The sequence below is a fragment of the Bombina bombina genome, chromosome 5 (genome assembly GCF_027579735.1).
Source record: "Bombina bombina isolate aBomBom1 chromosome 5, aBomBom1.pri, whole genome shotgun sequence".
In the NCBI taxonomy this organism is placed as follows: domain Eukaryota; kingdom Metazoa; phylum Chordata; class Amphibia; order Anura; family Bombinatoridae; genus Bombina; species Bombina bombina.
In genome coordinates, this window is record NC_069503.1 from 471669372 (window position 1) to 471689151 (window position 19780).

At 40.3% G+C, this 19780-nt stretch overlaps 1 protein-coding gene across 1 annotated transcript in view; it reads right to left on the reverse strand.

The window, feature by feature from the left end:
* Window positions 1–19780, reverse strand: part of SLC12A7 (solute carrier family 12 member 7) — a 468927-nt gene that overhangs the window by 61432 nt on the left and 387715 nt on the right. The window contains exon 22 of the mRNA XM_053714358.1: window positions 1764–1939. Within this exon, the coding sequence (XP_053570333.1) occupies window positions 1764–1939 (176 nt within the window). The remainder of the gene's footprint in view (window positions 1–1763; window positions 1940–19780) is intronic.

Here is a 19780-nt window from a genome sequence, read left to right on the forward strand (position 1 = left end):
ACCGGATATACCCTGGATAGCATGAGTAAACCCATATAGACCAAATCTATTATTGAATTGCACGCATATGGATGCCACAAAATTCACCAATTTTAATGATAATAAAATATAGCGACCAAAGCAGGTCGCCAAAACATGAGACCAGGAGCAGCCTTTTCTTCTCCCCCCCCTCCTTTTTCCTTATAAATATTTCTCTTCCCCCTTTTTTTTCTCCTCTTCCTGCATAGAAAATATTATGCTTCAATCATAAAAAAAGCGAAGATATTCTTGTTTTTTTGATGTTCAATCTCATATTAGTATGTAAAACAATACTGAAGTTGTTGTTATGCTTTGACGGAGCTGCGTCTCACACTTTGTATTAAGCAAAAAAAAATATATATATATTTTGGGGCCAAAGCTAACATCAGGAAATGAAGCAACTCGCGTCATAACAAGTGCGACTCCGCGCCCAAACAACATGCGTCAACAAAGATGCAGGAAATGACAAAACTTACGTCACCTTAGAAGCACTTTTGCGGCAGAAAAAATTTTGCGCCAAGAATGACGCCATAATAAATGGCATTTTGCGTCCCCGCGAGCCTAATTTGCCCGCGAAAATTTTGAAAACAAAGTCAAATTGAAAAAATCTGAAACCCCAGGTAAGAGATAAAAATAAAAAATAATCTCCCCAAACATAAATTACATACTGAAACTGATGGTCTACAGAAAACGGAAATACACATAGACCTGACTCTTGGCAAACATAAGCAAATACATATATTTAAAACTTTGTAACATAAAGCGCCAACCATAGCTAAGAGTGTCTTAAAATAATGATACATACTTACCGAAAGACACCCATCCAGACAGCCAAACCAGTACTGAAAACTATCAGCAGAGGTAATGGTATATAGGAGTATAACGTCGATCTGAAAAGGGAGGCAAGAAATAAATCCCTACGACCAGAGAGCCTTTGAAAGGATTTTCCATGAATGAAACCACTTAATCATCAGACAATACTCCCTTCACATCCCTCTGACAAACACTGTACTCTGAGAGGAATCAAAATGCTTAGAAGCGCCTTTCACATTAGAAAATCAAGCACATCTTGCTTCACCACCTCCACAGGGAGGCAAAGTTTGTAAAACTGAAGTATGTGTGTGGTGGGAGGTGTATTTATAGGCATTTTGAGGTTTGGGAAACTTTGCCCCCCCCCCCTGGTAGGAATGTATATCCCATACATCACTAGCTCATGGACTCTTGCCACTTATATGAAAGAAATACAATTTTGAACAACTTTCAAATTTACTTCTATTACTTAATTAGCTTTATTCTCTTGGTATCCCTTTGTTGAAGAAAAAACAATGCATTACTGGGAGCTAGTTAACACACTGGGTAAGTCTATAACACAAAGCATATATGTGCAGCCACCAATCAGCAGCTCCTGAGGCTACCTAGGTATCCTTTTCAACTAAGGATACCAAGAGAACAAACCTAATGAGATAATAGAAGTAAATTGGAAAGTTCTTTAAACACACATCCTCTATCTAAATCATGAAAGAAACAAATTGGGGTTTGTGTCTCTTTAAAAGTTCCTCTAAACACAGAAATACATTAACAATTTAATACAAACGAATTACCTGAAATGTAATTCATGTATTTGTACTTATGAATCTATTTAGATGCAACCGCTCTAAAACCAGGGCTTGACAAATCTAGAGGCTTATGAAATTGTATTTTTTGCTGATAAGTTTTGAATGTCTAGCACGCTATTCAGTACTTACGGTTTCATGTTGAAGATATCCCTGAAGCCTCCTGCGTTCAGATCCTTTATCTTGTGCTTTTCTGCTATAAGTTTTTCTTTAGTCCATGTCATTTGCACTCTCTCTGGGGTAGCTGCATTCAATTTAGCAACCACTGCTGAATGAGATGCAGTATTTCTGTCATGTATATGCTGAGCCTTAAGTCAATGAAAAACATAATTAGGTTTTGGACTTTAACAAGCTCTTATTATTGGAATCCAAAGCGCTGAAAATATTTTGTAAATCATGTCAACATTTTTCATCTTGTGTTTAAAGATGTAAACATATATAGATGTTACTGATCTGAACTCAATATGTAGGCCACACATCATATATATTTAAATTGTATTCAATACAAATGGCAGTAATCAAGTAGTGTTTTTATATTCATATCCAAATAACATTTAATGTAAAAAGGATAACATTACAGAGAATCTATTTTGCATAGTATACTTTATTATAAATGTGCATTACTTTTTAATATCAATAAGCCTAAAATATTAATAAATAAAAAAAGATACTGGAGGTAAGATAATTCTTTACAGCATAAAAGGATTACTTCTAGACAATACTTTGCATGCTAATCAATATCACTTAAAAAAAAAAAGAATTACATAACGGCTTCTAGGAAATCCATTCTATTTAGGTAACTAAATAAAACAATACTCTGCTTTGAGATTTAGGTAAACATTATTACAGCAGCATTATTTGCATTTCAACAACTCTTAAAAGGGACATGGAAGTCAAAATGAAAGTTTTATGATTCAGATAGAGAATGTCTAGAGATGTTTAGTTATGTGTAATAAAACAACTTCGCAATTTACTTTCATTATTTATTTTTCACTCTTTTCACGTAATTCAGCTTTGAAAATTGAGGATTTTCTTACTTTTTCAGAAATTAAAATGCACCCTGCTGATTTATCAAGGCTAGCCCTGCTACATGTGTGTCCATTGTTGGCTTTAGCTGATAATGGGCTAGATTATGAGTGGAGTGCTATTTATAGCTCCCGCTTGCAAACTGTGCTCGACTTTGCCTTTTAAGCATCTGATACCATTACAAGTAAAAAGGTTTTCACCTGTGCACTAACACGACGCGCACGAAAAGCCAAAGTTACAATTTTGCAATTGTGTTTATGTATTTCCCATAGAAGTCACTAGAGAGTTAAAAGTGGAAAAAAACACAACATTTTCTCAAGTGCACTAACCCGACATGAAAGTATGAATATTTCACATTCCAATGTTCTTCGCATAGAAGAATATGTTTTATTTATTCTTAAATACATATTTATATATATATATATATTTATATATATATATATATATATATATATATATATATATATATATATATATATATATATATATATATATATATATATATATATATCCAATGATCCAATGTGTTTTGTGTTTTATTTTTGTGTAAAATATATATCTATACCTAAATATAGGTATAGATATATACAGATTAGAGGAATATGGCTACACCTCACTGACAAGGCCCAATGAAGGCTGAAACGATCGTCTAGGGTTGCTGTGTTCCTTGTTCAGAGAGGAATTGCCTGGTATTTCGGCGCTGGACTGACCGTAATAGGCGGGATCAGACTGATATACTACAGGAAAGTTCTACTCTGTGAAAAGCATTACTGGGCAAAAAGAAGTTGCACCCAGGTGGTAAATCACCTTAGAACAGGCTAACTATGGTATTGAGACGGTTGTTCGTTCCTGTGAGTGTGCCTCTCTCTGTGTGTATTTAGTCTCCCTATGGGAAAAAGGGGAATCCAGACGTGGACTCCTTGCTCAGAATGCTTAGAGGAATATGGCTACACCTCACTGAAGAGGCCCAATGAAGGCCGAAACAATCGTCTGGGGTTGCTGTGTTCCTTGTTCAGAGAGGAATTGCCTGGTATTTTGGCGCTGGACTGACCAGAATAGGCGGGATCAGACTGATATACTACAGGAAAGTTCTACTTTGTGAAAAGCATTACTGGGCTAAAAGAAGCTGCACTCAGGTGGTAAATCGCCATAGAACAGGATAACAATGGTATTGAGACGGTTGTTTGTTCCTGTGAGTGTACTTCTCTCTCTCTGTATATATATGTATATATGTTTATAGGAATATATATTTAAAAATTTGTAGATGATAATCCCCTATGTGAAGAACATTGGAATGTGAAATATTTACAGTAAATACACAGTTAAACACTTTATTAAATACGAATATTGCATAAATGTGATTCATCATATTTCAGTTACTTAACTCTAAGGGGCTCCAAAGCACTATAATTATGTCTGTATATGTATACATATATATGTATATGTATATATATATATATATATATATATATATATATATATATATGTATATATATATATGTATATATATCTGTAAATACATATATACACATATAAATACATATGTACACACACATATACATACACACACACATATTTAGACATGTATGTATCTATATGTTACGCAGCCTTTTTTCCCTAACACCTGAGACCTCATATCTGAGCCCTTTTAACTTTTTTATGCAAGTTTTGTTTTATTAATTTGTATTAGTGTTATTATGAGTGTAACTGTTATTATGAGTGAAACTGTACTTTTAAATGTATTTCTTATGTGTTTTGTGACACTTTATTTAAGCGTAACAGTTAAACAGAACTCTGAAGTTGAGCTAACCTGACGTGCGTTAAAGTCAATTGAGCTCGATAACGTTTACTTGTAACTTGTAATATGAGAGAGAGTTGCGATAAACCTGAAACTGTAAGCGTGCAACTTGTAATCTGGCCTAATAACGGCAAAACAATGCACTTTATACTAACATCATGACTGTGACTTGTAGTCTAAAGCCTATATTGACTCCTCCAAATAAGGCAAATGTTGTGTGGAGTTTGGTTAATGAAAAACCAATTGCAGTAAAAGTTATGTTAATTTGTTTTTAAAACATTTAGAGTTAGATTACATGTTATTCTATAAAGACAAACAGAAATGGCATCTCAAACATTGGCATCTAAATCCACAGGCTAGTTCCCCATGTGCAGAAGATGGATCAGCTCCATAGAGTAAACATACAAATCTGTAAATATTATAAAAGGTATATAGAGCCACTAAAAGGTATTTTGAAGAATTTTAGAATATAAAAATATTAATCTAATCTGGATGACTTCCATTGTAGATTTTTTTCATTCTCAAAGCAATTAATAATTAAAATATAATGAATTCTTACTAATAAATCTAATTATCTACACAGTCACAGAGGAAACACATTTAGGATAGCTAGGTATATAATGTTGTGGCTTCTTAGAGAGGGCAGTCACATCCCATATGACTCAAGCGGACCACCCTTCCCTACATTAAACCCTCCACTTCCTGTGAGTTTCAGTCTACATATAGCCAAGCTGAGCTTTCATTTGGTTTAGTAAATATTTTTAATCAGAAAGTATAAATCTTATAAATTTTGTTTATACTCCCTCTTGTGGAGTCATATTAAGGATTGGTGGGTCAGTAAAGTAATTTATGCAAGCAGGACCAAGTGAAAATCCTTGAGGAAGCAATAGCCACTATGGAATGAGCCTACATTTTAAAACTCTTAAAGGGTATGGTTTAATATCCCTTTAAAACATAAGGATCACAGAACAAATCCAACTGGTAACATTTTTCTGACACTTACTGGCAGCAGATTTGAGACTCAAAAGATAATACATTTATCTTTTTGATTTTTTTAGTAGCTTCTAAGCAGCACTTATGCTCATGAAAACACCAAATTTGTGGAGCAAACACACAATTTTTTTTTCCTTCACATTTTAAATGCTACATCTCCCAGTGGTCCTTTTCGGTTACTCTTAGCTAAATAAGTAGCTTAATTTATCTGTGAATGCTTGCTTAGAAGCTCTTGTCAACAAGAGTTAGCGACTGGCACTTCTTTTGTATAAAACATGTAACATTATTTAAAACATCTTTAAAACAGAATACAAATCTATGAACAAGAACCAATTCCTTCTTGGCTTTACTGGAGCCAGAAAAAACTGCTTTCTGCATGTCTAGTTTCATCTTTTGGATCAACTAATACAGCAGAACTGGAGTAGATTTAACCATAGACTGAACCTACATATTAAAGAAACCATCAGAATACATATTCCTGGTGCATTTATCTAAATATCTTGCGGACATGTCATAGGGGGTCTGCTATTGGAAACATCCATCTCTGGGAAACCTCCAGGAAAGTAGAGAGACAAGGAAATCTGCTGGGCAGTTTGGAACACCTGGCATAAGAATGGTAGACATTGGCATGATACACAAATCTATACACACAATTGGATTATCTGGTCCTTAATATACTTTATTTATAATCCCTCTTGATAAACATTGAATCCATATAGATCTATGATTTAAAAAGAGTGGTTAGGTATGTCCCAATATCCGGCTTTTCCAATACACGGTCTTCCTCTTTCAGCATGTATCTACTCATGTACTGTGGCTATATCATGTGACCCATTGATCTCATAAGCTTCTACAGAAAGTAAACCAGGCAGAGCTACAAATGTTTAACCCAGTGTCAGCTGTGATACACAGTAACAACAAAATAAATCTGGGTAGGTGTTTCTACTGGGTTAGAGAACTTCATTGCACTGGGGCTCATGTGAACACCAGCAAAAGGTTTCAAGTAAAGCTTAGGCACACCCTCTCTGGCAGACAAACGGATAGTTCAAAATCAACCTTGTCAATCTCCTCAGACTAGCTGCAGAACACACATCTACACAACTGAATCTACCTACAAGTAGAAAATGTAGCTCACACAAGATCTCAAACTAATGGTGAGCTTCAGAGTCTTATCTTCATTCACTGAACCAGAAGCTTTAGTCTCCTCCAAAATGATCAGGAGAAAATATCAACACTACCTCCCTGATGAAAACAACAGCACTGTTAACTACTTATCTATATTGCATGTGAAGAAAAGCTTTGCATGTGTGAAGAAAACGCACTAAAGTTAATGTATAAATACCACATGCTGCCATAAACTACTAATAAGCACATCAATAGTGAGAATGCTGAAAATAGACCAAGCCAGCTTCATCATGTCACACAGAGCAATAGATCCACTACTTTTTACAGGGGTATTTCTACCAAAACGGCACTAAGCGAAAACACTTAAAAAATAAAGCACCAAAACCCTTGTACATACAACTTTGTGTAGTGTCAGCTATAAGGTGTCATTTAGGCATGGGAAACCTGGTACATATTATATAGTAGGGATGGCCAACTGGCAGCCTAAGGGCCACATGTGCCCCTCTGCACAAGTTTTGGCGGCCCCTTGGAAAACCCAAAACTAAGAATGTGTGTGTCAGTTTTAGTGGCTCATGAGAAAGCATAATTAAAGTGTTTTGGGGAATTCTGGTGGTAAACAAACAAGGTGGCCACAACTCAAGAGTCATATGGAGGGGTGAAAATTATCGGATACACTGCAACATTACCTAAATCAGGCCCTGTGCCACTGGACATATTTAGAAGCCATACATTTATATATGGCTATTAAGGGTTCTAAAATACTGATCTGCGGCCCCCATATATTAGGAAGTCAGCCATCACTATAGAGCATTCCCTTCAGGGGAAGTAAACTTAAACAGAATTTTGAAGAAAAAACAAAAAAAAGTTACAGCCAGCTATAAAAAATAATAATCTGAAGCAAGACTTTACATGAATGAATGATACATAATACAGTAGGCACAAGTCTGTTCATGTGAAAAATACAGCAAGCTGGGAAACTCTCAACAATAACCATGAATGATTTTTATCTGGTAACCATTGAATGAGCAATCTTACCCAAGTGAACGGGGCTCCTTAAAGGCTGAGAATGCTGGAACCGTTTTAATATGTGCATAACACACTTCAGAATAAAACATAACGGTACAATACATGTATCAATAGGAAGGCGGGTAGGAGCAGCTTTGAGAGTTATGGGAGGATTCTACCTACTCCAACATGCCATAATAGTTTACACCCAGCAATCCTAAATATGGTTCCACAAGCGTGTGAAGAACTAATACATTATTACTACTTAGCATGGTATTATAGGAAGACAATAAAATAAACTTGACAAAGGGGAAAAAACACATTAAATGGAATGAAATTCGAGACACACAGACATCACAATTCATTCTAATTGCATAATATCTAACAATTTTGAAGATCGTTATAATTCCTCTTTATTTTCTATTTCCCTCTACATTGTTCTGACTCTGGTGTTTTCTACAACATTTGAATGTCCTTTTCATTGTTCTGTGATAGCACTATTCCTGTTTTTTTTAGCATTAAAGGGTGTTACAGAAGCATTAGTTATTTTGTTGTGAAGAGCTTATTTCCCAGCAGCAATGCCTGAACCAGCAAGCCAGCGCCTAAGAAGGGCTCCAAGAAAACCGTAACAAGTATCATTTCATAAAGAGTTAACTCTTTTTTTTTTTTCAGCTTTTAGAAACTATTGTCTAATCACCTCTGGAGCCAGACTGCTAATTGATAAGATGAACTTGTAAACTTGTTATCTTAAGTACTGTAATCCTATTGTGGCCTGTCAAAGGACAGTGTTCTCTATCTAAATGTGTGATGGGGGATTTTGTGCTTCCCCCCCTCTCCCCCTGGGAGTGCCCTGTGTGCATGTAACCTTAATAAAAAGCAGGCTGGGCATCCCAGTCCTGAGTTCTTGTTTGACCCTCAATCGCAGCGTTGACTCGTTTTTGTGGGCAGAAGGGTATCCTAGCTGTACTGCAGCTAAGGGAGATTATTCTATATTTGCGAGACTCATATAGAATACTATGGAAAGCAGCTTCTCCCCTCTTTAGCAATAGGGATCCAGGCTACTAAGCGGTCCATCTCTCAGCGAGACTAAGGGTAACCGTAACATTTGGCGGCAGCGGCGGGATTTTCCTGGATTTCCTAGGAGAGGTACAGAACGGATGGAGAGCGCTTACGAAAAATTGAAGCGTACAACCCTAAAGGATTTACTTGAAAGCAGAGGGGGGTACGCCAGCAACCGGCCAAGGAGAGAGCTGATCGCAGAATTGACCGAACTGGATCAGAGCTTCACAATGGCGGAAACACCGACCACGATTAGTGACGAAAAAACCAGGATTGTTCGGGAAAGGCTCTCATTATACGGGCCGAACCCCTCCATGGAATTGGTACAGCAGTTGATGGCGGAGGCGGACGAGGATATACGAGAGACTCGAGCCCACGAACTCAACCTAGCGAACGCACACCGCAATGCTGAAGCCCCGCAGGTAATCATCCCTGTCGAAAATGCTGGGAGGCCCAAGATACCCTATGCGGCATTTCGACCCTTCCTAGAGAGCGAGACAGGGATTGATGAATATTTGGCGGACTTCGAAAGGCAATGTGCCCTGCACCAGATTCCCAACAGAGAGTGGCCCACGATATTGTCTGGGAAACTATCCGGGCGAGCCCTGGAAGCCTTTCGTACTCTGGGTGCTGAGGAAGTGACACAGTATGAGCTAGTTAAGGAGACACTGTTGCAACGGTACGCTGTAACTCCGGACACGTATCGCCGACAGTTTCGGGGCACGGAAAAGAAGCCTAACGATACCCATATGGAATGGGCGCACCGAATGCGGAGAGCGGCAAATCACTGGCTGAGCGGAAGTAAAGCGGTGACTGGGGAGGAAATTTTGCAATTGTTTCTCTTAGAACATTTTTATAATGGCATGGAACAGCAAGGGAAGGAATGGCTGCGAGACAGGCGGCCTTCTACCTTAGAAGAAGCAGCCAAATTGGCCGATGAACATTATGACTCCCGTCTTCACGAACCCATGAACTACCGAGCTCCAGCACGGATTGAACCCAGAGAGGTTTACCGTGCACCCCCTCGTGCTGAATTCCGAGCCCCGGTGCCCACAGGGCCCGTCCGACACTCAGGACCACCCAATAACAGCTCTGAGCGTCCCAGACCGACTTGCCACCGATGCAAGCAACCAGGGCATTTCATGGCTAGCTGCCCCCTTAATACGCACCAGACACCCAGGAATTACAATTACCCCTCTGGGTCCTATCGTCCGGCCCGGGCCCTCTGTGTTAACCAAGAGGCCCCTATGGAGGGATATGTGGGGCCGCTTCACGAGGCAGACCCTGTATATGCTGCCTCAGATAACCGCCAGCACCATCGGCAGAGGGTATGGCTCGAGGGGCGATCTACCGAGGGATTGCGAGACACAGGGGCTACTATCACGCTGGTACAGAGTCATTTGGTGCCAGAGCACAAGCGATCTGGACAGACTGTGGCCGTTAGAGTGGCGGGGGGGGATGTGTACAAAATTCCAACAGCTAAAGTGCATCTTGATTGGGGAGCGGGGAAGGGGGCTGTGAACGTGGGCCTAATGGATAATTTACCTGCCGAAGTACTACTGGGCAACGATTTGGGCCCCATGACTTCTGCCTATGCTCCAGTATGCAACAACGAGGCGGACCCAGTGACTACACGGGCCCAAGCCCGGACGGAGCGAGAGCTCTCACCAGTGCGGGAGACACAGGTAAGACCTACCCCGACCTTGCCTGACAGGTTAGGCCCCATACCCTGGGACACCCCAGATGCTTTCGAGGCAGAGTCTAAGACTGACCCGACCTTACAAAAGTACCGGGAACGAGCAGAAACCGGAGGGGGCGGGGCAGATAACGAAACATTCTTATGGGAAAAAGGGAAACTATACCGCTGGACAGAGAAAAGGGGACAGCGTAGGCGACAGCTGGTAGTGCCCCACAAATACCGTCAAGAAATCCTCAAAATAGGCCACGACATCCCCTTAGCAGGCCACCTAGCCGTTACCCGTACCCTACACCGCATTACTCACACGTTCTTTTGGCCAGGGGTGCACGCTGACGTTAGAACTTACTGTAACACCTGCGATGTGTGTCAACGAGTAGGAAGGCGAGGCGATCACCCTAAAGCCCAGCTAGTAAATATGCCCATTGTAGAGGAACCCTTCAGCCGGGTTGCTATTGACCTAGTGGGACCACTGGCTACCCCTAGTCCCTCCGGTAAGCGATACATTCTTACCGTAGTGGACTACGCTACCAGGTACCCAGAGGCTGTCGCCCTATCCAACATACAAGCGGATACGGTAGCGAATGCACTAGTACAGGTGTTCTCCCGGGTAGGATTTCCAAAAGAAATCCTATCCGACCGAGGCACCCAATTTACGGCTGAATTGACCCAACAACTCTGGCAGGTTTGCAAAATTAAGTCCCTCCTGAGCTCCCCATACCACCCCCAGACGAACGGGCTGTGTGAGAGGTTCAATGGGACCCTCAAGCAAATGCTCAAGACGTTCACTCAGGAATACCGAGACTGGGAACGCTTCCTGCCGCACCTCCTATTTGCTTATCGGGAGGTGCCCCAGGAAACGACAGGGTTCTCTCCCTTCGAGTTGCTCTACGGAAGAAAGGTACGGGGACCCCTAAACCTGATCCGGGAGCACTGGGAGGGAGAGATGGAGGCTGACGGTGTCCCAATTGTGCCATACGTGCTGGAACTCAGGGACCGAATGGAGCAATTAGCCAAATCCGTGCGGGCTAATCTCCAGTTGGCCCAGAGAAGACAGAAAGTATGGTACGATCGGGGGGCCCGAAAGAGAATCTTCACCATAGGACAAAAGGTGTTAGTACTTAAGCCGGTGAAGACAGACAAATTGCAGGCGTCCTGGCAGGGTCCCTACCAGATCGTAGAGAAAAGGGGAGACACCACTTATGTGATAGCTAGCTGCCACGACAACAATCTTAGAAAGACATTCCATGTAAACATGCTCAAGGAATATTTTGAGCGACCAGAGAACGTGACGGCCGTATGTTGTTCCCCTCAGGAAGACCCCGACAGTTTACCCATTCCAGACCTATTAGAAAAGAGCCTCCCCACAGGTATAGTGGCGCAGGTTCAGATAGGGGACCGACTTAGCCCCACTGAAAGGGAGCAGCTCAACCAACTCCTCCAGTCCAAACACCTCACCTTCTCCCCGAAGCCAGGGTACACTACTTTAACCACCCACCAGGTAGATACTCCGGGACAAGCTCCCTTGCGCCAGGCTCCATACCGAATCCCCGAAGCAGTTAGGACAGGAATGAAGAAGGAGATCGATGAGATGCTCCAGCTCAGGGTAATTGAGCCCTCCGATAGTCCCTGGGCCTCCCCAGTTGTCTTGGTGCCCAAGAAAGATGGGACCACCCGGTTCTGCGTAGACTATCGGAGGCTCAATGAAAATACCGTGACGGACGCTTACCCTATGCCCAGGGTAGACGAGCTACTCGATCGTATAGCCAGGGGAAATTACCTGACCACTATTGACCTCTGCAAAGGTTACTGGCAGATTCCCCTGGCCCCGGAGGCTATCCCCAAGTCGGCATTCGTCACCCCATTCGGCTTATATCAGTTTAGGGTAATGCCGTTTGGGATGAAGAATGCCCCAGCTACATTCCAGCGCTTGGTGGATAGGCTCCTGGATGGCTTCCAGGGTTTTGCTTGCGCCTACCTGGACGACATAGCGATCCACAGTGAGTCCTGGGAGGACCACTTAGCTCATGTGGGAATGGTTCTGGATCAGATCCGGGCTGCTGGCCTGACTCTGAAGCCAGAAAAATGCCACTTTGGGATGGCCGAGGTACAGTACCTGGGTCACCGGGTGGGGTGTGGAAAGCAGCGACCAGAGCCGGCCAAAATAGAAGCTGTCGCCAATTGGCCCACCCCCATCACTAAGACTCAGGTCCTAGCCTTCCTGGGCACGGCAGGGTACTATAGACGGTTCGTACCAGACTACAGCACACTTGCCAAACCCCTGACTGACTTGACCAAGAAGAACTTACCTCGACAGGTCCTGTGGTCTCCCCACTGTGAAACGGCTTTCCAGGCTCTCAAAAATGCTCTAATTAACGCTCCTGTCTTGGCGGCCCCAGCCCTCAACAAACGTTTTATCGTCCATACAGATGCTTCCATGTTCGGGCTGGGAGCCGTCCTCAGCCAAGTAGGCGAAGATGGAGGGGAGCATCCAGTTGCCTACATCAGCCGGAAGCTCCTGCCCCGCGAAGTCAGCTATGCAGCGGTCGAAAAGGAGTGTTTGGCTTTGGTGTGGGCATTAAAGAAATTGACTCCCTATTTATATGGTCAGGAGTTCACTCTGGTCACCGACCATAACCCGTTGGTGTGGCTGAACCGGGTCTCTGGAGATAACGGCAGGCTATTACGTTGGAGCTTATCGTTGCAACCCTTCAATTTCACCATTACTTACAGACCTGGGAAACAGAATGGCAACGCCGACGGGTTGTCCAGACAAACCGACCTCAGCCCCGCATAACCAGCGGTCTGGACAGCCTTAGTCTGCCCCGAAAAGGGGTCAGACCGTGTCTGCCAGAGTGTTCCACAGAAAGGGAGCACTGTTACAGAAGCATTAGTTATTTTGTTGTGAAGAGCTTATTTCCCAGCAGCAATGCCTGAACCAGCAAGCCAGCGCCTAAGAAGGGCTCCAAGAAAACCGTAACAAGTATCATTTCATAAAGAGTTAACTCTTTTTTTTTTTCAGCTTTTAGAAACTATTGTCTAATCACCTCTGGAGCCAGACTGCTAATTGATAAGATGAACTTGTAAACTTGTTATCTTAAGTACTGTAATCCTATTGTGGCCTGTCAAAGGACAGTGTTCTCTATCTAAATGTGTGATGGGGGATTTTGTGCTTCCCCCCCTCTCCCCCTGGGAGTGCCCTGTGTGCATGTAACCTTAATAAAAAGCAGGCTGGGCATCCCAGTCCTGAGTTCTTGTTTGACCCTCAATCGCAGCGTTGACTCGTTTTTGTGGGCAGAAGGGTATCCTAGCTGTACTGCAGCTAAGGGAGATTATTCTATATTTGCGAGACTCATATAGAATACTATGGAAAGCAGCTTCTCCCCTCTTTAGCAATAGGGATCCAGGCTACTAAGCGGTCCATCTCTCAGCGAGACTAAGGGTAACCGTAACAAAGGGAAATTTAACATACATGATATTTTCAAAGCAAAGATTACCCTAAAAATTACATGCAGATGTGTGTTTAAAATTACATTATTTGTATATCTAACGAATATATAAATGTAAAGTTTTAGTTTATATAAAGTAATAGGTGTCACCATGTTGAAACCTAGGTTTTCCTTATCTAATCGCTTCTGCTGTTGATAATTAAAAACCAGATAGTTTGTGGAATATATCAGTTAAAGTTATTCTATTTATCAAGATTTAAAGTGCTTTTAACATTGCTATATTCCACACAGCCATCATTTGTCCCCAGCAGAACAGATTAGATAAGGGAAACCTTATTGGAAATGGAAAAATCACAATGTTTAGGGTTACATTTCAGAGAAAGGGGCAAAATAAATAATTAAAGTATATACCTATGATTTATTTATTTTGCAACACAGTTATACAGTCACATTATTCTTGGATTACACAACCTTCAGATATGTAAACAAATTCAGTCCTAACGAGTTGGCATTAAAAGTATGTGACAAATAACACACAACACTGGGATCATCACAGAATACTAAAAAGTCAAGTGGTTCAGAAAATGACTCTGGGAAGATAAAATGTTTTCAGGTATGATTTAATCTTTTTTATTGTACAGGGGTTTTGGAATTTAGGAGAAATGTACAACATTACAGACTACGGGAACCACACTGCATGACCGTGAAACATTTAAAGTGCCAGATTACAATAATCTCAATTTTAGTTGTAAAGATTGCAAAGTACATGAAACCGCCATACGTGTAGCACAGAACCACATCTTGTAAAGCAGCTTGAAGTAAAAAGGGTTAAAAATATTTTAGAATCTGGTTCATATTAACCGGATTCTGAGAACATTAACGTTCAAAGTTCTGTGAAAATGCCATTAAGATTATGCTGGCATTGGTCTATTGAAGACACATGGCTTTCTCTTTAAACAATTTCCAAACATTTCTAAAGCATGTTGCAATTAAAAAAAAAAAAATTGTCATAAATACTTTGGTAAAAACAAAAATAGCCTAAATTTTAAACACATAACTGAAAATTGCATCACCTTTTAGTGGGTCGAAATTAAAAGGGGAATAAAAAAAATCAAATAAAAAGATAATAAACATTTTAAGTCATCTGGTATATGAGCTCTCGCAAAATTTATTAGCTCTGGTTAGACAGAAAATGGATACGATTTAAAAAAAAAAAAAAAAAGACTACAAATCAAGGAGCTTTTCCGAGATCAAAAGGAAAGTTCAGGAACACAAGAAAAAGCACCATTATGCATACTTTTTATGGGCTTTATTTTGTTAAATATTACACAAAAAAACCTACTAAGGTTAGATTAAAGCAATCTATTATACTCTACGAGACAAAAAGACACAATCACAAATCTTACACAAAACTATTTTAGGATCAAAATAACCTTAGTTATCAATAAATTATTTATATTAATTTCTGTCTTGTGCCCGGAACTGTTCATTTGCAGCCATAAATGTGTGTGAAATTAATTTGACTGTATAGAGGCAATTACTCGGAGTTCTGGCACTTTAAGTGTTTCATGAGAAGGGAGACACAGTTACAGTTAGCCTGTGCTACCTCTTGTGTTTTGTCATTGGGCATCAGATAACAGGAATCTTGTACAATTGGCTGAGGGATAGTGTAGATTTTTCTTCTTATTGAACCACGTGACTCATCTGTAAGGCTTTGAATCTGGGACACGATGGTCACCAGGTAGAAAACACAAAAAAAGATTAGTAAACAATTGTTTGTAGTAGGCAAATTAATTTCTCCTCTGGACTTCAAACCACTTTTGTCTCACAATGTTTTTTAATGCAGATGTTGCATTTACATTTAAACATACAGCATAACATGCTTTTCCATTATAAGCCACACTTACATTTTACGTTTTGCACAACATATCTATTCATTAAACTGTGAAATAGATGGTTTTAAACACCACTTTTTCCTTTCAATTTTTAAAGTACCAGTTCACTTTGAGTGTATTATCTGCTTTAAAGGGACATGGAATTAAAATTAAACAGACAGAGTAGAATGTATAGTGAAATTTATCTCTTTCAATCAATAGGTATAATTTGCTAAAACTTGGCTCCTTTATATAAGAGCATACTGAGGTACGCGCTCAGGGACATGCCTGTGGCTTGAGTATTAAAGTGAATGTCAAGTTTCTCTCCTTTGAAAGTAGGTCTTAATTGCTTGTTAGTATAGTAATCAAACCGCCACTTTATTTTTTAAAAAATATTTAAAATAAATATTATATTTATATTACCAATCTTCGTCTGTTTTATGGACCAGCTCCTCCCACCCGCAACTTCCTGATTTTTATTCAGTCTTACGTATACAGCGGTCCCACCCGCTGTTTACATAGAGGCAATGCGCGCTCCCGGCTATGAGAACGACCGCACATGCGTTAAACGCTGATGCAGATGTCTAGCAACATAGCATTCAATGAATGAATACATTCATACAGTACAGCAGCATTACATTGATACTTACCTAGCGCTCCAAAAGATGATGAATCAATTACTTAGTCCAACAAATTTTAAATAGCGCATGCGCGAAATGTGCACGCGTGTCATATAATTGTTAGAACAGCTTTCTTACGCAAGCGCAATACAGACGCATGATGTTAACAAAAGGGGTTTGGTCCCCCCGTGGTGGATTCAATTATTGGTTGACAAGATCAAGCCTACAATGTCAATCAATAATCCAAGATGGCGGGTGGAGGATAAAAAGTACGATCGCAACGATATAAACCAAAAATAATCGGTAATTACAAATTTATTAAAAAAATGATGAATTAAAGTGCAGGTATTTTAACTTCAATTTTAATGCTGTATTTACAATGCAGACAGAGTTTACATTCACTTTAAGGGCTAGTTTACAAGTTGAACGCTAAAAGCATGTTAAATAAACAGCCATTAGGAGTGGCTGGTTAATACTGCAAGCTTGCCATAAAACTTTGCGCTCAATAAAATTAACCAGAGGTCAGACCTTTGGTTAATTAAAAAAATGTTCGCTTAAATAAAGAGTATAGTTCCTTTTTACAAATAAATATACAGTATATGAGCATATTTTTTTAAAAATATTACTGCACAAAGGAGTTATAAGGGGTTAAAGTAAGCTGATGTAGGGTGTTAAAAAACAAACAAAACAAAAAACCCACAACACTGAAAAGCGCCTCTACATTGTGGTCTTTGGGAACTGTGTATTAACGGTTAAAAATATATGCATATAAGCATATACATATATATTATGTGTCAATATGTGTAATATATATGTATATATTGTTATACATATATAAACTTTGCTGCCCAAAGCTGAGTGACTTACCCCCTTCACTGCGCTAGGTTCTGTGCCGTGTCTATTGGCATCAGAACAATGCTCCCATTTGGAGCCTATGGAAGAGCAATCTCGTGAGCGCAAAGCTTACATGCAATGCGAACGCGAGGTCGTGTTCGCATTGTGCTCAACTTGTAATACCAGTGGACATTTGCATGAGCCGGTATTACTAAGTGGAGCGTAAATATTGCATTTGTGAAAGTGCAATTTTGCGCTCCACTTGTACTCTAGCCCAAGAATTGATGAACACACTACTGACTTATAGTACTGAATACACGTTTACACTCCTGACCCTACGTCAGCCAGCTTCTGTGGTAGCCACAAATGATTTGTTATGTAGTTAGTTGCTCCAATACACAAGATAAGAAAACTGTTAACATGAAATAGTTACTCTTTCAAGTATTAGAGATGTTCTACAGTGGTTTTTAACCTGTGGGAAAGAGTTACTAGCTCACTCAGTGTAGAAAAAAAGCCACATTTCTTTACTTGTCTACTGCAGCTTCTCATCTGCAACTGGTGTAAATGTCCTTCCCTGATTATAGGGCAGTGGATATTAAAGGTTGTAATATAGGGACTAACATGTAGAGGGATAAAGGATAATTAAATTGATGAAGTAACACTTTAAACTGAATTCTATTATATTTTTCTCAAGAACATGCTCATCTACTCCTCAATACTCAAAGACCTCTTTATCTTACATCTGTCTTTACACAATGGGCAATTGAAAAGAAAAATGAAAGTATCTCTCTCTTCCACCCCTCACTGGGAACTTGATGCTTCTTGTTTATATAGATTTTCGATAAACACTAAATAAATAATAAATTATTAACCTAATACAGTTTTAACCTTACATCTGATGAAAAGTCTGCCAGGCATTCACTATAAATGTATTGTTGTCCTTTTTGCAAGATGAGGATTAAATTAGCCTAACATGAAAGGCACAAACAATAGAATAGTTTTACATTTTTTGGGGGTATACACTGGGTGAATATTTAATTATGCAAAGTGCAAACACTATGTGAAAGTGAAACACATGGACATGCCATACTTATAGTGTGAGGACACTCGACAGGTCTTACCGTGCATAAACAATGCAGAGAACAGTTTGCGTCACAAAATTCTATGATCTTCTTGAATAAACCTTCTTCCCTAAGTTCCCTCTTTCTCTACTCGAGTCGCTCATCACTGAGTCACTTTCCCGCCGCTACTAACTCTCTCTGAGGCTGAGAGCGGTATCACGTGATGAAGGCGCGGCCCCCCAACCATGCAAAACAAACGTGGGTGGCACACTGACCGGCACTACGTGCTGCTGCATCAAGGAGGAGACCGAGTCTGACCCGGACACTGGTGTCCATGTACAGACATTTTGCCGATCCCTGGACACAATGTTCTGCACTTCGCGCGACACATCTACACACTGCCACCAACACACTGTGTCGTGGCACACAGTTTGGAAAGTTCTAGAGAAACATACATTTTTCAACAGGCATGTAAGAATGTTTATATTCCAAATAAAGTAGATAATCAATACAAATAATACTACACATCTAGACAATAAAATTATTTTGGATAAATTGTTCGGCATGACATTTTTTTTTCTTTAGTTTTGTCCATGATTTGCAAATTGGGTTATTAAGTTTGGAAGGGTTTGGACAACATGATTTGTTTGTTAAAGGGAATTCATTAACCCTTTATTTCCTATAGGGAAACATCTTCAAGGAAGCAAAGAAGCTGCTGGACAGCTAATAAAAATAAATAAAAGTTAAAGCAGTAATGGTACAAGCCAGCAGCAGCACAAATAATGAGACAAAAAACATTTTTACACAAAAAACAGAATTTATGCTTACCTGATAAATTACTTTCTCCAACGGTGTGTCCGGTCCACGGCGTCATCCTTACTTGTGGGATATTCTCTTCCCCAACAGGAAATGGCAAAGAGTCCCAGCAAAGCTGGTCACTTGATCCCTCCTAGGCTCCGCCCACCCCAGTCATTCGACCGACGGACAGGAGGAAATATATATAGGAGAAACCATATGATACCGTGGTGACTGTAGTTAGAGAAAATAATTCATCAGACCTGATTAAAAAACCAGGGCGGGCCGTGGACCGGACACACCGTTGGAGAAAGTAATTTATCAGGTAAGCATAAATTCTGTTTTCTCCAACATTGGTGTGTCCGGTCCACGGCGTCATCCTTACTTGTGGGAACCAATACCAAAGCTTTAGGACACTGATGAAGGGAGGGAGCAAATCAGGTCACCTAAATGGAAGGCACCACGGCTTGCAAAACCTTTCTCCCAAAAATAGCCTCCGAAGAAGCAAAAGTATCAAATTTGTAAAATTTGGCAAAAGTGTGCAGTGAAGACCAAGTCGCTGCCTTACATATCTGGTCAACAGAAGCCTCGTTCTTGAAGGCCCATGTGGAAGCCACAGCCCTAGTGGAGTGAGCTGTGATTCTTTCAGGAGGCTGCCGTCCGGCAGTCTCATAAGCCAATCGGATAATGCTTTTAAGCCAAAAGGAAAGAGAGGTAGAAGTCGCTTTTTGACCTCTCCTTTTACCAGAATAAACAACAAACAAGGAAGATGTTTGTCTGAAATCTTTAGTAGCCTCTAAATAGAATTTTAGAG